This window comes from Pectinophora gossypiella, chromosome 18 (genome assembly GCF_024362695.1).
Source record: "Pectinophora gossypiella chromosome 18, ilPecGoss1.1, whole genome shotgun sequence".
Classification (NCBI taxonomy): Eukaryota; Metazoa; Arthropoda; class Insecta; order Lepidoptera; family Gelechiidae; genus Pectinophora; species Pectinophora gossypiella.
The window spans coordinates 4,850,187-4,874,684 of NC_065421.1; the positions used below are offsets into that span (position 1 = coordinate 4,850,187).

Sequence of the window (24,498 nt, forward strand, 5' to 3'; positions counted from 1 at the left end):
TAAAATTCTGATATATAATATTATATGATGTATATCACGGCTTTTACAGTGGTATTCATTCATGTATAAACAAAATATCCAGATTTGAATTCAATAAATTAAGAACATATTGACAATTCAATAAATAACAATAATTTCACTTTCAAGATTATATATGCATCGGCGCCACAATAATTTTGACGATACAATTAAAGTCATAATTCTGTTCGTGGGTTCAACTAAAATATCTTCACTTACACATTTAGCGTTGATCACAGATTTGAGGATTATAAAAAAGCAGATTTAGAACATACCGTGCTATGGAGAGATTTAACAATTCGAAACTTGCAATAGTGATTACAGAGTAATTTAGATTTCATTATAGCTTATTGGCTAACTTATCACTATCAGCACTCTGGCCGCTCACGCACGGCTCTTCCCAGTTTCCTAACATTGCTTCTCGATCGATATCAATACCAAATTTAAATTAACAATATAATAAAATATCAATTGTACCTAAGATCTTTTCCAATTAAATACGCACATTCGTTCTTAATTTGCATCTTAATATACAGTGGCGGGCCGCGCCCGGCTAATGATATCTGCTATCTACTGGCTCGCTGACACAACGATACAAGCGAAAACCAACGATACAAGCGGCTCCGGGCCATAACGTACGTAATTCATAATTAAACATACATGTTGTGATCAATAATAAAAATATAATGATACAAATACATTAATTACTACATTTCGATTATTGTGTGACATAAATATTTACAAAGCGCATTAGGGGCGCCAAAATAGTTAGGCGAGGCAGACTCCTAAACGAGAGATTAGAAAGTGCGCCGCGTCCGCGTCCCTGGTCGCTGCTCGCGCAGGCGCCGCCGCCGGCCGGCGTCCGGCTCCGGGCACCACTGCCTGGTGTCACTGGCCGGCACTACTATCTTTATTAACTAAAACCTTGCACATACTCCCAGCGCCGTCGCCAGGAGACCTACGGTAAATGCTCAAATAAAATGAAATCGTCTCGTCAAATAGATAAAATCCATATCATATATTACAATGAAGCCATCCTGACCGCCAGTCGCTGGACAGACAAACTAAACTACGTAACTAAATTATTTATAGGATTTTTTTTGACGAAAATAAAAACATCTTCCCCATGATTATGAAACTATAGTAGATACTATAAATATTTCTACCAGTACATCTTATAAAACGAATAGCATTATTCTAATTATCAATGTGATTTTTTTGAGATTATGTATGATTACAATTTGGGAATGCATGATACTACTCGACATAATTATTAAGTACCGATGATTGAAATAAACCTCCTCTACGTACACAATACATACAGCAAATGCCCGAAATACGATTCCTCGTGAACTATAGAATACAAAGTTGAAAAATACATATCGGTTATACGAATAGTACGCGCCAAACAGTACAAAGAATCAGCGACCTCAACATGAGAATATACAATGTAGTTTTAGGTAATAAAAATAATGGCTAACTAGAGTACAGTAATAGACAACAAGTGTAAAATCACACATTACGATAGAATAGGTAGAAAATAATAACTTTTGTAGTAATAAAATCGTTGCAGTCCGGCGAATAATATCTAAAGTAATAAATAATAATGTTCATAGTAAGTTTCCGACGAATACTGTAATCGGACGCGTGGCAGACTGCCTGAAGCGCGGTGGGGGCGCCGCCGCGGCCGCGGCGGACGGGCGCCGCCACACGCCGCGCTCCCTCAAACTGGCAAGCCGGTCCGAACTTTTACAACCTTGAACTTTACCTAACTAACATTCCAAAAAATACTTTACCGGTATTACGAGCTAAGTTTTTCGGACCGTCGTCGTTGGATGTTTGAGGGATCGCGGCGTGGGTGGGTGTCGGGTAATGGCGCGGCGGGGCAGCGGCGCTATGGCGGGGACGCAGGGCGCCTAGCGGGCGGCTCAGTTGACCATGAGCGTGTGCGACTCCATGGGCGCGGCCGAGTCGTACAGCGTGTCCGTGTCCTGCGTGGGCTCGCCCTGCAGCTGGCACTGGTTCGACAGCGTGCCTGCACCGCAGTCACAGAAGAACCTACCACAAAACGAAACATAATGACCATATAACATAAGTTGATGAGATTAGATGAGATATAAAGAAGCAAATTATATTTCTGTTCTTTATTCAAACTCTTCCAGAACATTTAGAAAACAGAGCGCGCAGAATTGAGACAAGTGAAAGGAGAAGGGTGAGACCTTTGCTCAACAGTGGGACATAACATGCTATGAAAAATGAAACTTTTGGATTGTCTTCTCAACAGTAATGTCAGTTTACCTGTCATGGCGAATGAATTCCACATCGTGTCCCTGATGGCACGTTTTGATGCAGTTGACGCAGATAGCATTCCGGTCTGTCGTGTTGCACGTCTGGCATCTGTAAAACAGGTGTCATGATTATTTTAGTATGGTAACACAGCATGAACATATTCATTTTCGAGAGTTTACTTATGACATCGAGGGAATTCAAAAGACGCACTGAATAGTAAATTCATGTACATCTAGTGCAGTGCAGATGAGTTTTTAACATCATTTATTCTTAGAAATAGCACAACAATAACTATTGGTCTTACCTATAAAAATCATGCATAGGAAAGGAAGTGTATGAGGAAATCTTGTAGAGGCACTGTCCGCCGCCGACCGCCTTCTCCACAGCATCCTGGTTGCTGAAGATCTTGTTGCCGCGCACCAGCGGGGACACGCCCGATGCCAGGCACAGACCTGCGCAACACACTCAAGTTATAACACCATGGCGAATCAACTTGTCACCTCCCTGGTATGCAACCGCCTTGAGGTGAAGGTCTATTTAATTTAATAGTTTGGCAGCGACTAACACGCGATGGCATCATGAAGCAGATGCTACCACCATATCCACGCCGGTTGCTGTCGTTTAGTATGTAGCGTCACGAAGTTACGATGTCAATATTCAACGTCATACAAACAAGGGACTGAATAAAATTGAGAAATATCAAAGTACTTGATTGATGAGAGCATTGGCACGCTAGTTTGCGTGGTCAAGGAGTTTGGTGGCAGACTAGACTACGACTTGGGAGCGAAGAAAGTGTTGATTGAATACAGGTATAAAATGGCGGGACTGTGGCAAATATTTTACGTCTACTGAATAGACATTCATAATTATTTCCGTACAAATATTTAATCGTGGCTTTTTTGTATTTGCCTGTAAAGTTTCAGTCTTAAATAATTCAGCTGGAACACGATCAGCTGACATCGACGCCTAGACTTTTCATCTGCGCATTGCTAGTAACTAGGACGCCTCTACCATTACATTTGTGTGCCTCCAAATCTACAGGGTGTTGGTGACCATGATTCTGAATTGATATGAAGTGGATTTTCGTGTCGGAAAATTCACGAAAATCTTACGTGTTTTATAAAATTATTTTCCGTTCCATACTTTTGCCACGGAAAATTCCACTTGATATCAACTCAGAATCATGGCTTAAACAAAAGTTTTCGTTACTATGTCTAACACTCTGTATAAACATAAATGAATTGCTGTTCGTTAGTCTCGCTAAAACTTGAGATCGGCTGAACCGATTTGGCTAACTTTAGTCTTGAAATATTCGTGGAAGCATAGAGAAAGCTTAAACAGTGATAAAATATACAAAGTTCACCGGATCATCAACCATTACATTCGTGTACTTACCTCCAAATCTATTATTAAATATCTGGTTGTGCTCGAGCGTGGCGGTGGCGTTGTTGGTGATCTCGACGCCGGCGGCGAGCCCGTCGAAGATGCGGTTGCGTCGCAGCACCGGGTGGCTCTGTGTCGAGATCAGCACGCCCGCCTGCGCGTTGCGAAATATATCGTTCTCTTCCAGAACACCCTGTAATATAGGAATAGAATTATTACTTATATTTTGCTTACAACAATAAGAAGATTCTGGCAGACCCAAACTTTATCTTAATTTGCCAGTTTCAACACTATCTCTGTCGCTTTCTTGCACTTGTAGCAAGTAAAGGACAGCACTATGTCTATAATGGCCAAATTAAATTTTTAATTTGATTTTGTTCACCATAAGCAGCACCGTTATTGAGGTAAACTCCATTTTTGTGCGTAAAAGTTGTTTAAAAGAAAAACAATCATCTTGAAGAGCAAGGTCGGTCAAAACAACAGTCTTAATAAATCAGCCATTTGAAGATTCAGTTGGAAAGATTATTCTGAACCCTAATAGAACACAAAGAGAATTTAATAGGCCGTTTAAAAAATATTCGGTGCCAGTATTTGTACCCGGTTAATGGCAGTAGGGTCGCCCTCTATTTCATGGGACTTATACACAGCTGGCGAGGAGTGGGTATATGTACTATGGGTGCCTATCCCTTCGGAAACACAGGCATGATGTTATGTTATGTTATAAAAATATACAGGATACACAAAAACTCACCTTGCCGCCATTGAATATACAAATGCCACCGTCACGGCCATCAAAAATCTTATTCCTCTTAAGTGTAGGGTTGGAGTCAGTCTTTATCCACACTCCGGCCATGGCGTTATCAAAGATCTCATTTTGTTCGAGGAGGCCCAGGCCTCCGTTGTACACTAGGACTCCTCCGTTCTGCCCTCCCCATATTTTGTTGCCGCGTATTACTGGGTTGCTCCCAGTTCGTATTTGCACGCCGGAGTAAAGGTGGTTGAATATGTCGTTGTCTTCCAACTTGCCGTGCCCATTATCATAGAAGTACACGCCGACCTGTAATAGACAATAGTGTTAATAATTCTCGAGGTTATGAGTACTACATACATACATAAATTCACGCGTGCTTCCCACCAGGGAAAGCAGAGACTATGGAATTTCATTTGCTTCAATCCCGACATAATTCTCTTATGTGTAGATAGATATGAGAATTAGTGACAGACTTGGCTAAACACTTAAAATTCTAGAATGGCAAAGTAAGGATACTATAATAAGCAAATATCACTGTACTATAGTAGGGAAAAGAGTTGCGTATTTTCGAGAGTTACCCCGATTTCAAAGGGTTAACTTGCCGACTGCCGGAAGAAGTACTGTCGGCACCAAATAAGTAGAGATGAGTAGTTCACAACTGCTTGCCTGCATTTTGAGATGAGGACAGGATGTGGATGATTCCAATCTAGTTTATAGCAAAGCTCAATGACAGACCTGCTTCCCCGAGTGTATGCGGTTGCGGCGCAGCACGGGCGTGGAGCCGGTGGTGATCCATACACCAGCCAATGTGTTGGCATACACTTCGTTCTCCTCAATGAGGCCCTGCCCCTTCTCGTGCACGTAGATGCCGCCGTGCTGCCCGTGGTGGATCTTATTGTGTCTCACTATTGGGTCGCTATTTGTGCGGATCTGTGGAGAGCAGATATAGTTGAGAATGTTGCTGTTTATTTGGAATAGTAGTAGTGAGGAAGTAGATTTTAGGTAATGCCATAGAATAAAGAATAATACTAAGTACGGCAACTGACCCTCCAGGTCTTAGTCTTCAATTGAATCGGTGTCAGATGTCACACATACAGAGGCGCTTGTACGATAACGGAAATGTAGTGACTGTGTAAAACAATGTGTTTGTATGAAGTGTCCGCGCTGTGGTATTGGTGAAAGACAAGGTGAGAAATAAACAGCAATCTTTAAATAGTTATTCAAATATTTATCTACATTCTCAGAGTTTGAGAATCTTTACATTTTCGTGAAGACACTAAAAATAAACGGAGGTAGAAATAACTTTGACCGCAACAAACTAAGATTTTAAAAGTAGAAGTAGGCATACCAGGTCGAGTAACAGAAAGATGTGCATGGCGCCTTACCTGTATGCCAGCTAGAGCGTTCCCGTAAATATTATTGTGCTCGATGAGGCCGCGGCCTTCACCGAAGATATATACTCCTCCTTGGTGTCCGTTGTAAATCTCATTGCGGCGTATAGTAGGGTTACTATTAGAGGTGATCCACACCCCAGCGAAGTTGTTGGAGTGGATCTTGTTATCTATGAACTGCCCGAGCCCGGACTCGTGGACGTATATGCCTCCAGTCTGTCCATGGTGGATCTCACAGTGCACTACGGTGGGGTTCGCGCCAGCCTTCACTTCAAAACCGGCGATCCTATTGTTGTGTATATCATTCGCCTCAAAATAACCCTGCGGACAAGAAATTTTGTTTCTTATTGAGAGAAACAAAAATAGTCTTAAATAATATTTTTGAACAAAGTTATTACTAATAGGTTTTGGAGTTTTGGACCTCTAAGCTTATCAAGATTGATTGGAGTTGGGGCAGAATCAGGGAGAGTAGAGAGATCAAGGGGAGGCATTTGTCTAGAAGCCGGTCAGATAGGCGCGATAAGTTAATAAAATTTGAACATTGGATATGACATGCTTGAATAAAAATGAAGATATTTTATTTCGCTCTTTTTTGTTAGAAAGCCATTCAAATATCCTATACCTTTTGTCATACTAACTAAAGCACAAAACGACGACCACTTAATGAAAACATTACTCACCAATCCATTTTCAAATGTGAATATACCAACGTCTCTCCCGTGGTGTATATGGTTGCGACGCATGATAGGGTTGGCGAAGTTCTTCACCCAGATACCGGCGAGCGCGTTGCGAGATATCTCGTTATCCTGGTACGCGCCTTGGGCGTAATCTGTTACGTACAGCCCTACGTTCTCGCAGTCGCTAATGTCGCAATGCTTTATCACTGGGTTCGCTCCTGCGCCGCTCACGCATACCGCTGCACCGACTGTGAAGAATAAACGCATTGGTGATGATTTGTCATTTTTAACTGTCTTATGCGGCGTACAAAATTAATATCTGACGTGGGGTGTGCTTTAGCATGAAACCTGGTGAAACCGTTCCAGCATGCCACTTAGAGGAGCCATTGTTAAAAGAGAATTTGAGCAGTTGTCCTGTTCTCATCGATTGCGTAAGTAACCACTTTCTTCTTCTTCCTGCTTTATATGCTAGAGCAATTTGGATAAAAAACAATTTGGTAACAATATTCCTAGACTGTATCGTAGCTTACCAGAAGAAATTGTAGTCAAATGGGAACTTAATAATAACACAGTACAAAACAAAACTCTTAAGGCCCAGGGTCTACCAAGCCACATAACATAATACAGGTCTGACGTCTAAATAACTTTCATCTTTTTCGAATCCTTATAAATAACGTCTTTTGTTCTTACCACAAATGAGGAAGTGCTAGTAAGAGTAAGGGAAAAGAGACAAATACTGAGAATTATTGAGGACAGAAGAGGCGATGATTGGACACCTAATAAGACACGACGAATTTATTAAAAACATCATAAAAGGAAAGAGAGGAAGGGCAAGACCAAGAAGAGCTTACATGGAACAGATTAAAGAAAAGGTTAACGTCGTGTCTTATAGGGAAGTCAAGGAGTTGGCCTTTGATAGACTGGAATGGAAAATGCTACACCGACAAGAGCGTGGCTCTTAAATTCATGATGATGTTCTTACCAACACTAGCGCTCCGTATGATGCAGTGGTCGACCGTGGGCGAGCAGTTGTCGGACACCTCTAAGCAGTAGTGCTTGTGGTGCTGCATGGTGGAGGTCGCGTCCGGGGAGAACTTGAGCGTCATGTGGCCCGCGTACGCGCGGTTCGCTCCCTCCGCAAACGTCAACGTCGACTCGGCTTCGCGTTCCAAGATGACCGCGTCTGCTACGTTGCCTGAGGCACAACCTGGAAGCAGAGCAGGTAAGATAGGTGCATTGTTAGTCATGTAGATTACTGAGTGGTAAAAAACAAATGACAAAAAAATATCACCAAACAAACTAAATCGCCAAAAATAAGATTAATAAAAAGCTGTAGCGTGCTTTGACTTCATATCAGAGAAAAAAAACTAAATTTTGCAAACTAAATGCACTTTATTGAATGGAAATAAGAAGAGAATAGTAATTTGTTCTACAAGACGAAAGTCAAAGTAATGTTTTATGGTTGATTGCCGAGTTTAAATTTACAAACTAGAAATATTCTACAATGGAATCACGAGCATAGCATAGTGAAGAAAACCCACTTTTCACTGTTTTTACTGGGGAAAAGTACCCTTTTCGTCATGGAGATGGTGACAATTAATAGACTGAATACTCCACCACCAGAAAATCTGAACGCAAAGCTGATTGATTGTGTTTCATTCCTTATCCCGGTTAAAAGTTTGATTAGAATGAAAGCTAGACAAAAAATATTATACAGCCAAGAGCGAAACCATTCTAATCGAGCTTTTTATCAGGGTAATGTTCTTGCTACTCACAAAGACAGTAATCAGAAATCAGAATCATCTATTCAACGTAATTATCATGGATAAACTTGTTGAAGGTCAATGTAACATTTTTGAATTTACGTCATTTCGCAAGGTGTTATGGTTGAGGAGAAAAAATGACAAGAAACTGCTACAGCAACACATCTTTTAAATCATGAGGATATAAATTACAAGTTATTTAATAACTAGAGGAACACATTTAACACCAGACATTTTTATCATTTAGGTAATCATTAATCTTATAATAAGCTTTTTTACATAAAGAAAGCTTCACATTAGCTTTAATAGTCAGTATTTTATTGTATTGGATGTGCGTGCATAACGGAACGCGAGTATCCACACATTAAACACGTATCTTTTGGATGGAGCAGGTAGCGTACCATATAATGGCAACACAGTACTCCTAACATTGGTTTCAAATTCAAATCTGGAATACGAGAGACGTCGTGCGTAGTTGACAGGACGCTAGAAGAGGCAACAAGGAAATCAAGAGGATTAAAAACAACGTAATCTAGAACATGTGTAATGACATACTATGCTCATAAGAAACATGCTGCGTGAGTAGTTAGATGCCTGCTGTGAGGACTCAGTGTACAACATAACCGCCCCCCGAGGGTCTAAAGGTCCCCCGCCTCGATATATAAACATTGCCACAACCGAGACTTTAGTTTTCATGAGTTGCAAGAACTATATAAGGGAGTGAACACAATCAATCAGTTTTAATGAAGGACTGAACCCACCAATGAGCTGCACGTCGGTGTCGATGGCGAGGCACTCCTCCTGGTAGGTGCCGGCGTGCACGAACACGAGCGCGGGCGCCACGCGGCGGCAGGCGCAGGCGCCGCTGGCGCACGCGCACGCCGCGCCGCCGCCGCAGCTGCTGCTGGCGGAGCTGCTGGGCGGGGACGCCGCCGCCGCCGTACTGCTCGCCCCGCCGCGCTCCTCCACATACTCCAGAGCCGCCTATTGTACACGTATATTTGTAAAAGCGTTCTAAACTTTTACAAGATAAAGATGAGAGTTCTATAGGAGAGTGGTGTGTTTTTATGTATCTTATGATGATAGCACTCCTGGGAATGTTTACTAAGAACAAATTTTAGTAAGTTTATTAAAATTCCATTTTTACTGTAACTACTTTTCGTCAAAAATGCCAACATGACATTATCAATCTTAGAAACAACAGCTAAAAACAATCATTACCCTAATAGTATTGAAGTGTTTGATACGCGAATCCTTCTTGGGGCGGTAGTTGGGCCGCACGTGGATCCCGTAATATAGCTGCCGGAAGCTCTCCTTCCAAGGGTTGTCCGCGTCGCACTCGTCCACTGGTACAAACTCGAACTGACACGGCGCCGGGTGCATCAGCGGCGTGTCGTACTCAAACACCGACTGGTATAGGCTTTTCCTGGTGAACGAGCGTAGAGTAAGATCATAGAATCCATACTAATATTATAAATGGGAAAGTGTATGTGTGTGTATGTTTGTTTGTCCGTCTTACACGGCAAAACGGAGCGATGAATTGACGTGATTTGTAACTATATTGACGAGATAGTTGAAGGGATGGAGAGTGACATAGGTTACTTTTTGTCTCTTTAAAACCCCCCAAAAGGGCGTTGGAAGTTTGTATGAAGCATTCCGCAATTTTCAAGGTAGAAAGCTAAAAATTTGTATGCGGATTATTTGTGACTAACAAAAAATCGTGCAACATTTTTTTTTGGAAATCTGCCCGCAACCCTTTCAAAGAGGCGGTGAAATTTGATATGGGACTTTTCGTATTTTTCAAGGTAGGAAGCTAAAAATTGGTACATTTAGATAGGGGAACCGTGTTGCCCCGCATTTAAAGCAAGCGAAACCGCGGGATAAAGCTATAAAGAATAAAACTATGTATGAACCGGAAACTCACCGCCCCGCGCATAGAATAGAATATAAACATTGCACACTTAAGGGCTAGGTAAAGCGGCACACAATAAGCTAATTAGATTGGTAGAAACGTAAATGAATTCAGGGCCGTAATTCGTAGTCGAGTAGCTTACTTTTTATTTATTTTATTTTGTTTGGGGAGCTTACAGCTTAATTCACAATGTTACATCTTAAAACATTACATACATTATAAAGCAACGCTAAACCTGAAAGAGGTTTGTCTCAATATATTGCAATGCACATTAGAAAGGAAACAATCCCTCTGTCAGTTTTATAGTCTTTAATAGGATGATCCATGCTTAGGAAGGCACGGTAAGCCGTTTGTCCCGGTTACTACTTTCTGATGTAAATAAGTAGTTGTTGATGAGGTTGGTACTCCACCTCACAAACACCACTATATAAGAGAAGTTTCTATGACATGCCTGGGATGATAAGCAGCTGAACGTGTTTTGATTTTTATTCGCTACAGTTTAGTATAGGAGACATAGTGGTAAGGACATCAATAAGCGAAAAGGGCAAGGTAGGCCGACGGTCTGTGACCGCGGGATTGTTTTGGTGGCGCGCAAGGTCAACGACCTCAAAATACGTCGTGGAATACGGGTTTACTAGCAGATTTTTAACAGAATTTTTGTTTATAAAAATTGCTATCCTTAATTTATTGGATTGAATATCTAGCTTAAAGAGTAACACTAATTTAAGGGTCTAGTTCTGTGTTATATGTATTATAACTTATTTTAGTATTAAAACTGGTTACATTCTATCAAGGTCTAAACTGGCATGAAAGTGCTATTGTGATGGTTGCATTGAAACAAATATTTTGATAGATTACTACAATATTATAGTTTATTACAAGTTACTGTATCTATCCGTGGTCTAGTGGTTAGAGCGTTGGGCTCACGATCTGGAAGTCCGGGTTTGATTTCCTATGAGGACATTGTCGAAATCACTTTGTGAGACTGTCCTTACCAAAGACATTGCAGGCTTGAATCACCGAATTGTCCGAAAAAGTATAGATTGCGTGCTTTGGGGAGCACGTTAAGCCGTTGGTCCCGACTATTAGTCGTAAAACATGTCCACCAACCCACAGTGAAGCAGCGTGGTGGAGTATGCTCCATACCCCATCCGTCCGGTTGATTGCTGGGGGAGGCCTGTGCCCAGTGGTGGGACTCATACAGACTGTTTATGTTATTTTAGACTTATATTACACTGATTTTGAATTGTATGTTTTGCAAAGAATTATCCAATATCCATACTGGCATATGTCTGTCTGTTACCATTCCACGCTGGAACCGCTAAACCTATTCAAATAAAATTCAGTATGGCGATAGTTTGAGATACAAAAAACAAGAGATAGTTTGTATCTCCCCAATCATCTCTTAAGAGAATGAAAAAAGGAGAGGAAAAGGGCGAGTCACGCGCGATAACCGTCGTCATACGGAGCTATCTTAAACTCTATTCTTGTATAATTTAGACACTTACCATAACTCAGTGTCATTGGCAATAGTGTTGAATCTCTTGCAGACCTGCGCGACGCGACACAGATCCCGCTCTGTGAGATGTGACAAGATGCAAAGAAGCACCTCATCTGGCAGTTCATATTGAAGGTACTGAGATACATTGCATACATCTACGCCCTGCGACAGCGATCTGTGGAAAACGAAATGGCTTAGCTAACCATTTCAATATGTATATATATACAGGTATTCAAAGTGAAAGTAGACTCTAATATCAACTTGTATAATGAGGAAGTACCCAGGCAAACATGTATAAAATAGTACATGTCTAACACTATAGTACTACAAGTGAGCATAAATTATTTAAAGATAGGGAAATTGAACAAACTGTGAAAGTGTTTGAAGACCAGTCAGGTTAAGTTATGCATTATATTGTGGGAAACAAACTCATTAATTATGCATCACCATAATTGAACAAGGCATAATTTCTGCTTATTTATTGGAATGTTGATGAGTAAATTAATGTGAGACACTAAGTAGGGTATAAGGAAAGGGATTAACAATTTTGTCTTTTTGTGAGTTTTTGTAAGTTTCAACTCATTCAGGGAACAACAATTTTACAGATAAAAAATAACATGTTACCTACCATTTGATGCCATATCTGCAGTCTACAGGAATTAGTAGAAAAGTGGTATGCCCTGTTACACAATGTCGGAAATTGATGGAACAGTCGGCTTTTATCATACAGAAACACGAGTACTTACGTGCGTGGCCGTTTCCGGGCTGGAAGAGAGCATGTGCCCGAGGGGCCAGGTTCATGGTACGCCGGGGGCGACTTGCGGCGCAAGTCGTAGGGGCTGTGGTGTCCAGCCGTAGTGGCGGGCGCGGCCGCCGGCACCGGGGGCGAGCCGCCGCCGCCGCTGCCGCTCGGGCCTGCGCACGCGGTCGCCGCCATTGCACTCCCAGCTGGCACGTTGTTTTGTGGGCAAGGGACTGACTCACATGGTTCAGCTGGAACATACAAAGGTTTTTGTTTTAGAGTATCTTGTTGTTAGGGTGCAGTAATCAACAGTGTTAGGAAAATTGTACCTAATTATAAACCATGTAAATTCGTCATTGTAGCTTGTAGTTTTCATTTCAGAATATGTATGTGGTAAAGTTGTTTCTTACATACATAGTTATGAAGATGAAGGCTTAAGTTTTAGCTAAAAGGTATCTATCATAATTATGTTTTCTACTATCTAGCTAGACCTACTAACATCTATGTAACACTTGATAGGCTGTATTGAGTTAGAGGTATGTACATAAAATTAAAAGATCACACTTTAGACTAGCTTACTCCAGATAATGTTTAGCAGTCAAGTCTTAATTACAATTTTGATTTGTTGCCAAAACATATGACCTATTTGAGGGAAAATGTGGTACAGAGTGTAAATATAGACATGTCTTCACACTATAATTGTCTAAATTTAATGTGATTGCACTTAAAGATCAGTTGGGCAGACAGTAAAGTTTTGATATAATTAACATATGAGTCATTCCCACATGAGATATTCATGTTATTGCCAGAAACTTTACTTTGTATTTAGATACAAGCTTATAAATATTCAAGCAGGCAATGTCAATACATATGGGTACCAGATTAAAGTTTTAATTGTTTTGTGATTTTATTCTGTTGTAAGGTTTATGATGTTTGTAAGAATGTGAGAGTGAAGTTCAGTCATGTTTGACTACTAAAACCACCTTAAATGTCTACATAGACCTTTACTATAATGTGGATGGTTGCTTCCAGAAGGCTCCTCCACTTTAGGATAGCAGAAAGACTAGTAGTAATGTGACCGGAAATAATTCTCAGTTGATATACCTACCTACCTATCAGGTTCAAGATATTCAATATATGAATATTTTCTAAGTTACCGCCTTGGGCATGTGCCTGTATGGTAACTTATAGTTGTAATTATTAGATAAATAAATAAATAAATTTTTGTTCTAGAATACATTTTAGACTATTAGCCTCAATTTTTCTGTTTTTATTAGTGCAACAAAGGAGATCATCGGATTTCGGCCCAGAAGTCAAAGTTCCGGCCAAAAAATAATTTTGCTATATTCCGTTAGACCTTATCCGTCTGAGTATTTATTACTATGGCACCAAAGCTGTAGGGTCAATATCTTCGGTTTTATTCGAATTAAAAGAACTGTATTTTTCATACATTTTTGGTGAAAATGTAAAGTGCCGGCCAAGTAACAATAATGGTATATCCCGTTAAAACTTATCCCTTTGACCATTTATTATTATGGCACCAAACGTCTATGACCATTATTTTGGCTTTTATTGGACTTTACGTTTTAGTTTCTAAGTGAAAAGTGCCGGTCAGCAAAAACACATGTCAAAACTATCGAGAAAAAACCTGTAAACATTATTCAGTATGACAATAAACGTGTATGACCATTAGTTTGGCTGTTGTTGGATTTTTAAAATCTCGATTCTTGATTTATTTTGTTATAAAATAAAATATGACAGGCGCGTTATTTAAAGGATCGTCAGAATGTTTATTACTATGACATTAAACGTCTATGACCACTATTTTGAACTCAATTAGATTTCTCAAAAATCTGGAGTATTGGCGAAAAAAGTTTTATCTGCCGATAATGCAGGTAAAGGCGTAATATCGTGGTCGTCTTTGGACACATTTTTATTAATCAAAAATAGGTTTTCGTTTGACCACTGTCTCACCTGATGGTGATAAACGCTTTAGAAGCTTATTTTTTTTAAAGAAAAGTGAGGTACAATGCTATGTCGGCCGAGTAGCACCAGGACATTGTGATCGGCATACATGCAAAGTACAAATGCCCGACTCCTGTCTTCCCTAACAGCTACTTCAGACGTCATGCCAAAATACGAGTTTCGTCACTAGATGGCAAGCTTATCTTTGGAGGGTGGTCCATCTACGGTCAAGATGAATCAATACCATAATTCGACCTAAACTTAGGCTGTAACCTTGAGTCGAATGCAAAAACTACAGCCAACGTCATATCTAAAATCAGATAGTATTAATATAGAAGTTCACCTAACAACACACAAAACAAAAACACAAAGTATTTATCTGACTAATAACTAGTCATAGGAAAATCTCTGCTTATTGTCATTGTTAAAATGTATATAAAAAAAGTTTTTTTAAAAAAGTCTAATAAAAGCCAAAGTCGATATTTGGTAATATAGTAAAAAAATAAGTTTCAAGTCGTTTACCAAAAGGTTTGACTTATTTTGTTTCGCTGGCTGACATTTTCCCATTTGAACCAAAACGGAAAGAGAGACGAATAAAAGTCAAAATAATGGTCAAAAATGTTTTGCGCTAGATTATTAAATGTTCTAAAGGTCCTTTGTAATCCGCCGTACCGCAAGTTTTGCCTAAAGCACTTTATTTTTAAACAAAACAAAAAAGAAATCAAGATTTTAAAATACAATAACAGGCAAACTAATGGTCATACACGTTTGGCGCTATAGAAAAAAATGTTAACAGGCATCTACTCGATACTCTCAACATGGTATTTTTGGTGGTCGGCACTTTTCACATTTGAACTAAAACGTAAATTCCAATAAAAGTCAAAATAATGGTCATAGATATTTGGTGTCATATTAAAAAATATTGAGAAGCAACTATTAGACAGATTTGACGTATTTAATTCGATGGCCGGCATTTTAACATATTAACCAAAACAGAAAGTACAATAAACGTCAAAATAATGGTCATAGAAGTTTGGCGCCATACTAATAAATGTTCTAACGGTCCTTTGTAATACGCCTGTATCCCTTTTATTCCCAACGGACATAATATTTTTTTTACAAAATGTATGAAAAAATCGAGATTTTTAAAATCCAATTAAAGCCAAACTAATGGTCATACACGTTTGGTGTCATAGTAAAAAATGTTCACAGCAATGTACTCGAAAGGTTCGACACATTTTTTTTCTCTGGCCGGCACTTTCGAATTTGGGCCGGCCAAAGTATGGAGAGCCGATGATCTCCTTTGTAAATATTTCCACTAAATATCTAAATGTCTTGATATAATAATGTTTATTTAGCTCAAAACCACATATCAATATACTGATAGTTCTTATCTCAACATTCAGTTATTCCATTAAAACTGAAACAGAAATAGTATACATGAAATTCTTGGATTTTAGCACAGCTGTTTAATGTACACAAAAGACAATGCTAAATATTGAAAACACACCCTTCTTTACATAAATAAACAAATCCATTGTCTCTCTTATTACCACTATCTTATCTGTTGTTAATAGGTATCACCTAAAAAGATATTATTTCTACTGAGTTCAAGTAAACAATGATTACATAAAAACCAATCATTTGGCTTGAAAATAAAAGATAATTTGTAAAAAATTATACTTTTAAAATATGCTGCATAATAGACATGGAATTAATAAATGTACAATAGGTTATAAAAAATGGCAAATGAATGTTGTACAAAAATGAGTAATGTATCTGTCTACCAATTTGTGTAGTCGGCCAAGAAATATATGTATTTATCATTTTACAAAAAAAATATCACTGTCTTTGATAAGTGTGTAATTTCGTTTCGTTTTTGTTACCAAATGCAAATAGAAAGAGCCAAACAGAATGTTTATAGTTGCTTACTTGTAATGCATCAAGTAAGAGGTGTCGTAACTGTACGGCACACAAATACGATTCGGGCATGTTTCAGAACAGCTGTTTCGTCACGTCGAGAAAATAAGTTTTCATCCGGCAAATCAATACCCATATTGCGCAAAATGTCACTGAAATGCGCTATTCAATATCTTCGCCAAATGTGCAACGTAACGAACTCCAAAGAATTTACATGTCAATCAACATACGAGGAACAATGATCGACCAAATAATTTTGTAGTAATTCTCGTTTGTAAGTTTCACAACAGTAATCCATTAACAATTTGCCATGGCCCTATGATTTGTACATGATCATATTGTGTAAGTTAGCGTAAGTAGAATCATGTGCAATTCAAACGTTGCACATTTATGGAAATGTCGATAACGAGCCATCGTAAAGATTGGGGCGACATTGCCGACCCGGATTACTTACTCGATTGTGTCCTAGAAGGAAGAGGTATTCGATGTCCGCCTTTTCTTCGCGATCTACGGACGTAAGAACGCGAAGAGGAAAACGAGGCACTAGGCATTATTTCTTTTAGCACTTATTTTCACTAAAATTCAGGCCTAAACAAAGGAGACACCCGCACCAACACCGTCGGCCATTTTCTGTTTAGATTAGATTGAGGTAACGAAACGGGAAATAAAGACCATAGCACACCAGTCTAATATGGACAAAAACTTAAATGTTCAGCAAATTAAACACTAATCACTGAATCTAAAATAATAATTGTTAACTTAAGAAAGTCATTATTTAGATAAAACTACGAAAAATTCACACCAGCCTAGCAAGCAATGGGCGACTCTTCCAGCAAATATGGCGGATTTCAAAAATTTCAATTTCAACATGGCGACGACAGCAATGGTGGCGCCATCTATGAAAGTATGTTTTGTTTTTTTCTTTTATCATTGCGTTCAAATCAAGACGTAACGGGGCTTTTTGGCGGGAAACGGGAACGGGACAGTTGCTTTCTTCATTGAATGATCTAAATAATTAATACGAAGTGGTGTTTTGTGGTTAATGATCGCATTAAGTTAGTCGGAAGACATTCGCGAGTGTTATTATATTGGAGTATTCAATAAACAAAGTGTATCTGCCTATTTTCGCTTCGTGTCAGGAAGCCGCTTCATAACTCAAAAGTTTATGCGGACTTTTGAGTTAATTCGTTTGGGGTTCGGAGTAGGAGTCTACTCCGAGGGTGGGGGCTTAGGTTTCATCATCATCACCTTTCATCATTTCATTAATCATCAAGAAAAAAATACGTCAGACATGGCTGTATGGGCATAGTTCCCTTTGCCTTACCCTTCGGGGAAAACCAAAACAAAAAAAAAAAAAACAAGACGTAACGGCTGCGGTTGTCGAGTCGTATCGAGTGAGATTTTTCGTATTTTTTCTGGAATATAAAATTAAAAAATATATATTTAGATTAAGAAGAATAATAGCGTGAGAAAAAAAGAGAAAGATAAGAAACACAGAAAACACTCAAGTGCAATCCGTTTCACGCAGATATCATGGCTGGTTGCTTGACGTATGCTGTCATCGAAAAAAAAAGGAGAATGACAGCTGTTTTATGGTGTGGGTGTTTTGATTTTATATCTTCCCTTTTAGGTCTTCAAAATAATTAAAATCCTTTCAAAATGTCTCAAAATACTTGTATTTTATCAATATTAGCATGTATATTTTTAACATTCTCTTATGTTGCAAGCCTTTACGTGTGGAGGTCTAAATTGAGCAGGTAATGAAGGAAGGCTTTTAGCTTACAGATGTTAAGTTTTACTTGAAATTCTGTTGATATTTTTAATAAATTGAGTATATTATTATTTTTCAGAGACCACCCTTCAACGATAAAAAGACGGTTTTTTAGTGTGTCTTGTATGATGTTGCTGGCACCATTTGTTACTCAATACTTTTTGACTGATATGTCTCTGACTAGAGGTGATGTGTATGATCAATTGGGTCTGCGAGCACCAGGTTTCATAAACGCTTTAATATTACCGCTAGTCCTGACTGCCGTTTTGTTTTTGGGGCCTCTCACCATGCAGTTTTTGTCAGGAATTTGGACTATATATAGAGGTAAGTTCATTATAATTTATGTAATAGGAAAATCGGGTATTAACTAGTTAATACCTACCCAATTTAAATTTTCCAGCACCAGCATATTGGTGGTCAAGTTGGCATGACCTAGTATGGGTACGGAATCACGTCATGGCTCCCCTGAGTGAGGAGTGGGTCTTCCGTGCGTGCATGATGCCATTACTACTTCAGTGTCTCGAGCCAATGACTGCTGTGTTTGTTGGGCCTGTGCTCTTTGGCATAGGTAAGTGGATTCCATATCTCTAAAAAAAAAGTCGGGAAAAAAAGAGAAAAAAAATCCTAACATGCACCCTAAAATCTTTTGGCCCTGAAAAATAATGATACTGTAATACCAAAAGTACTTAAGTGTTTTATAAATACATTAGTAGTGTGCTTTCTTGTTAAATATTTTAAAAAATCAGGCAATTAGGTATATTTTTTTTATTTTTCAGCTCATTTCCACCACATGTTTGAACAAATGAAGGCTGGTTTTGAATTTAAGACTGCTCTTATGATCTCATGTGAGTACTAATTGTTGGATGCATAAATTTTCAAAGTTCATCTGTGCCTTGTCAATCCTCTGGCACTTACATGCAGGCTCAGAGCCAACTGTTGTAAAGATAATTGTTCTGACCTTATGAGTCATTGTTTAGAGTAACGGAATGAAAGCTGAAGACATGGCAAAGACAGTATGATATTTTATCTTTACATAATAAGAAAGACAAGTTACATGCTAGAATGAGATGGAATTGATACACTTTCTCTTAGCATGGTTTTGGTATATTCATGTTTTTTTTTAAATCAGTCATTTAATGTGTTTATTTTTCTTTACAGCATTCCAGTTTATGTACACTAGTCTATTTGGTGCTTATTCAGCATATTTATTTCTAAGGACAGGTAAGAATTGTGACTAAGAATAGCTTTAACTGCATTATAATAAATCTCACGCTTATAACAGAACAAATTTATTTTCCTTTTCTTTAAGATTTTTATATTTTTCTTAATAAATTAGATTAGAAAAGAAAACCATGTTGCATTAGTTATACTCTTTAGTTAAAAAAAAAATATTTTTTATGTTTTTTTTTACTTTTTCAGGGCATTTCATTGCTCCACTGATGGCGCACATGTTTTGCAACCACATGGGTTTCCCGAACTTCGCTGAGATTGGCGAGTACCCGCCATTACAGAGAATAGTCATAGTTATTAATTTTCTATTAGGGTTCACTCTTTGGTGCCTTCTCCTCACATCCTTGACGAGCCCAGACATATACGATAATAGATTACATTGGCAAACTTGAATACATAACGAAACAAAATGGAAACTTTTGAAACAATAATGTTCGAATCGTTACTAAGTAACTAATTGACTTATGATTTTGAGATAATTACGTAAATCTTTTTCATACTGACTGCACAGAACGGAAACAAGATAAAATCTATCGATAAAGAGAGAATAAACCAACAAATACTTATTAAGTTATTTTTAAATTAGAATTAAAGATTTCAGGATTAAGTAACCAAATAACCAAGTCGGTAGATATTTAGGTCCTTTACGAATGCGTTATTTAATAATCTTGAAAATTGCAATTTTAGATCAATAAAAAATAAGTTTTTTTTTTTTTTTACAATAAATAAACAATCATTTATTCGTAATAAACATTAATAGACAATAACAATCTATTCAGTTATATTTATTATATATAAAATAAGTTATATTTTTTCTGCACCTCATCAATTTCCATGTAGTTTAGTAATAGAAGAGGCAGAGTAAATAAGTCACTTTCGTCCAAATATAGACTAACGGTGATCGCCACCTAGATGCGCCGCTCCTGCGGGGCAGCACGTGCCGAAGTCATCGCATTTTCTTTGTATGAAATCGTATTCAACTTGTGCAATTATCGCATGGCCTCTGCAGCGAGTCTAGGTGCGTGTTCACCTAACATTTGATCCATCATCGCGTCAGTATTAAATACCTATCTCCGTTTATTGCAACTAGATAAGACGCTTTTCACTTAGTCAATTGACATTAGTTACCGTAGCAAATAAAATTCGATGTAAGATTGTTCAAACTTGCGAGCATTCGCATAATCCCATAGGTATTATATAGAATTTCAAGGCGTTTCGGAAAGAGTTGCGTGAGGTGGTCTGTGCACATCTTGTCGAATAATCTATGAAAATTATTCTTTATTATTATATTTACAGTTTTTTAGTATCGCATATATGCTCGCGTATGACAATCATAGAATAAACAAGGAAGTACAGCTAGCCGCACCGCATTGCACTTTCCTTTGCTTTTATGCTTTTCTGACACACAGAACCATGTCATTTGCTAGAGCGAGATAACGATGCGATAGCAAATGCGAAGCGGCGGCGTTAGCGAGCGCTGTCGCACACTATATTCGCCAGCAAACCCAATGCCAAAATTATGCTAACCCCATTTTACTTTCCCCTACACTTCTAAAAAAACCGTATATTGTATTTGGTATATTTAGTTCTTTTTTAATAAATTATACTTTTCATATCACCTCTAGTTCTCTAGTTTTGGACTAGCTTTTCAATAATTAAATAAATCTCGAAAGTTGTAACTCACATCAGTAACTTGTAATTGATAAATCACTGTAGATACTTAAGTGTTTATTGAAAAGAAACTCTCAATCAAGTAATAAGTATTCCATTAATTGCTATAAACTATTCTGTCACATTAAGCAGAAACGTAATCGGAATTGGATTCTAGTAGTGTAGCCAAACGGCGACCAAGCGATATAATATAAATAAATGTGCACACAACAATTTCTAATACCATTCCCGAATATTATTATCGAAGATGTTGGTTTGTATAATAGTATCTTGGCTTGCCCATTGTCGGACAAGGCTAGGGTGCTATATAAATATGTAAAATTGTGTTTGCGTAGGCGATAATCTAGTTTAGTCCGATGGGGGTGGCGTGGTCAGTGTTTGACAAAACCCTCTTTATTAAGTAAAGATATTTATAAAAAGAAATGTGCACACGACCAAGTTTGCTTCGGTCGGAGGTAGGCATAGCCACGAGTTGTTTGTGGACAAGATTGAAGTTCCAAGATAGGTACGAACACAGATTACCTCTCTATCGCCCACGTAGATCAGGGATGTTGCGGTTTTTCGACATCCGCAGATGCTGATAGGTACGAATGCGATTTAACAAAAAAAAATTCACGTTGGGTTCGAATTGATGCAGAAGCTCCGCAGTTGCGGATGGAATTGTCACCAAACAACTCTGTAAGCAGCTGAACGGATTTTATGTCAGTTCTTTATTCTCAATCCAGGAGAAAAGTGAAGCTAGATCGCTCGGGGCCTCCGGTACCTCCAGGTTATATTAAGCCATTAAATGGCAATAGATAATTGATATCACATGGTTTCCAGTATTTGTGCCTGGTTAATGAGACATTTGAAGTGATGGCTCGTCCCCTATTACGCAGGAGTTACATAGTTGGTGAGGAGAGGGTTTATGTATATGCACATCTGTCTGCCTAGCCCTTTGAGGGCATAGGTGTGATGTTATGTTATCATGTGTTATATAATGACCATTTATGAATTCAAATGTTTTCATTTGTTTATATTGTTTGCTTGATTTTGTGTGTGCCATAAATGTGACGTTAAGAGGTGGTTAGGTACAACTTAAGTTAGTGTAAAATATCTCTGAAAAATGTTATAGTTTTGAAAATTGGTAAGTAGGAACATTTTTGTGCTCAATATGGTGCGTCCCTTTTCCCTGGCAGTGTATTTTTTGATTTGTATACTGATCTTTAGCTTCTCTACTATTGTACTGCACTGTTTTGGGAATAAAGTTATTCTATTCTATTCTAAATTATGCTATACATATAGGTATTTGTTTGTTTAGGCAGCAGTAATTACCAGTAGGTACTATTCAGAGGCGGAGGACAGAAATACTAGTACGGCTTTGAAATAGACTAGGGACGTAATCCCACTCACGTCAGACAGAGTACTGCGGGGCGGAAGGCAAGACGGAAACCACTGCCCTATTTTTCCCTAAAAAAGTAGCATGGAGAATGCTACACAGGCAAGAGCGTGGCTCTTAAACCATCAGAAGGTATTTTATAACTTACAAGTATGCCGTAACTAATGACCTAGTGGCCCCGATTCCTGCAGACATCTCTTAATTTTACTTTAAGTTATACCTGTCATTTTCTTATCCGCCGAAAAGGAAAGGGACGGATGATTGACAGCTCTTAATTTTAGGAAGAATGAGTAAATAAATGAATAACCCGGGCGAATTTTTAGACGGTTGTTTTAGATTTGTGCTTAAAATTGACGTGTGTTCCATAAATTTTATGCTTGTCGATTACCCGTCCCTTTCCTTTTCGGCGGATAAGAAAATGACAGATATAACCTAAAATAAAATTAGATGGTATTTACAGGAATTAGCACCATTACTTAACTATACAAAATGTAAAAATTAGTATGTAGGTACATGTAAGGTGCATGTGTCTTGTGTACGTATCTTGGGTACTTTGGAAATATAACTTCTAACATATTTATTTATTTATAAAGTACAACCACATCACATACATTAAAACATTTTATATTTATAAGATTACGGTATTGTGACTAATATATATGACAATTACATATAACATAACACAACGCTCCTATGACTGCAAATAGAACTACTAGGGTTGAACTACATGTAGCTGTACCGTATCGTACTGTCCTATCGTACTATCCTTTTCTCTCACTCAGAACCGTCATTTGCTAGAGCGAGATAAAGAGTGGGAGTTCTACCGCACTCCGACTGCCTCGTCAATTCCGTTGGTTGCGGTCACATTATCTCGCTCTAGTGAAAGACGGTTGTGAGTGACAGAAAAGGATAAAGCATAGGAGTGCGATTCCGTACTGCCAGATGTGGTTCAAATATTAGCTGCTCCGAACTTTATACAATTTTAATTTCAGGCTCAGGCCACTGAACTGTCATTATGCTTGTCTAATGTAAATTATTCCTTTCTAGTGCAATGAATTATTCCTTCTTCGATGGTCTAGTCTAAGGTTATTTAGTCTTACTTTAGCATAGACTACGTATATAACGGCAACTCTCCGCTCCCCGTCAGACAGGTTTTACCTCTCCCCCGACCCTCGGGCTTACTTTAGTCTTCAATTGTATGGCGTCAGACGTACGATAACGTCTATACGAAACGATAACGTCGATAATTTGTCATCATCATTGGCCTTATACGTATGTTTCACACGATTTATGACGTCATTGCCTCGAAGAAATGCACTTTCTTTCATGGCTGTGCAAGCCAATCCTAGAGCGGAAATCTCTACCGCATACTCTATAGGAGAACTGTGCGATAATGTGTAGTGTCTGCGTAAAAAAAAAAGGTTTTTTTGTGTGAAGTGTCCAGGGTGTGACTTTAGTCTACATGGTGTATGGCTGTCCTTAGGCAGCCAAGAGTTTCCTACTAATTTGCAAAACTATAACATTGCCAGCAGGGTTTTCATTTATGGGTAAATAGTAACGTATTGCCTCACTAGTCAATTGTTTTATTTATATCTGACAATTCGAACAACGATGGATACGACGCTATATTAGCTTTTTTATTTGATGTATGAAGTGAATTCAAGCTAGAAATAATGTTTTTATTGTTTCTTATTGCTTATACAAGGTTGTTTTGAATCTAAAGTTAATTTATTTTGTATAAATTTGCAGTGAATAGATATAAGTAAAAAGACGAATCATTAATAAAACTAAGCGTTCTTACCTTTACATGTGTTTTAATAATTCCGGGGTAAACGCGTAGATAAATATCCCTGGGCAAGTTGCTATAACATCCTAAGCAGATTGACGAAATCCATTGTCTACAATACGACGTGATTTTTCGACGGACACTAGAAAAAGAAAATCGAGTAGAATAAGGATGGATGTCCACTGAAGCGGACATGTACAGTCATGAGTCATGAGCAATATCATGTACCCACTTTAGAACTGTGTCGAATTATCATATTTGACATTTATTGAGACTTACGGTTTAATTTGTCAAAAAAGTTAATGTGACATGGTTTCAAGTTTATTCATATTAGTACTCGTGACCGTACA

At 38.4% G+C, this 24,498-nt stretch overlaps 2 protein-coding genes across 2 annotated transcripts; one reads left to right on the forward strand and one right to left on the reverse strand.

The window, feature by feature from the left end:
- Window positions 1-13: 13 nt before the first annotated feature.
- LOC126375153 (F-box only protein 11) lies at window positions 14-17,144 on the reverse strand. Its single transcript, XM_050022012.1, has 14 exons — window positions 16,767-17,144; window positions 12,432-12,678; window positions 11,693-11,860; window positions 9,494-9,698; window positions 9,034-9,256; window positions 7,492-7,716; window positions 6,513-6,757; window positions 5,827-6,153; window positions 5,177-5,371; window positions 4,442-4,747; window positions 3,703-3,883; window positions 2,612-2,759; window positions 2,317-2,415; window positions 14-2,076 (listed from the first exon to the last, which is right to left on the reverse strand). The coding sequence occupies exons 1-14, from the start codon at window positions 16,861-16,863 to the stop codon at window positions 1,947-1,949; spliced, it is 2,796 nt and encodes a 931-aa protein (XP_049877969.1). The 5' UTR covers window positions 16,864-17,144; the 3' UTR covers window positions 14-1,946.
- A 758-nt stretch (window positions 17,145-17,902) lies between these two features.
- On the forward strand, window positions 17,903-20,021 carry LOC126375171 (CAAX prenyl protease 2). Its single transcript, XM_050022039.1, has 6 exons — window positions 17,903-18,069; window positions 18,163-18,407; window positions 18,484-18,651; window positions 18,860-18,928; window positions 19,242-19,304; window positions 19,503-20,021. Exons 1-6 carry the CDS (start codon window positions 17,972-17,974, stop codon window positions 19,703-19,705), a joined length of 846 nt encoding a protein of 281 aa, XP_049877996.1. The 5' UTR covers window positions 17,903-17,971; the 3' UTR covers window positions 19,706-20,021.
- The last annotated feature ends 4,477 nt before the right edge of the window (window positions 20,022-24,498 follow it).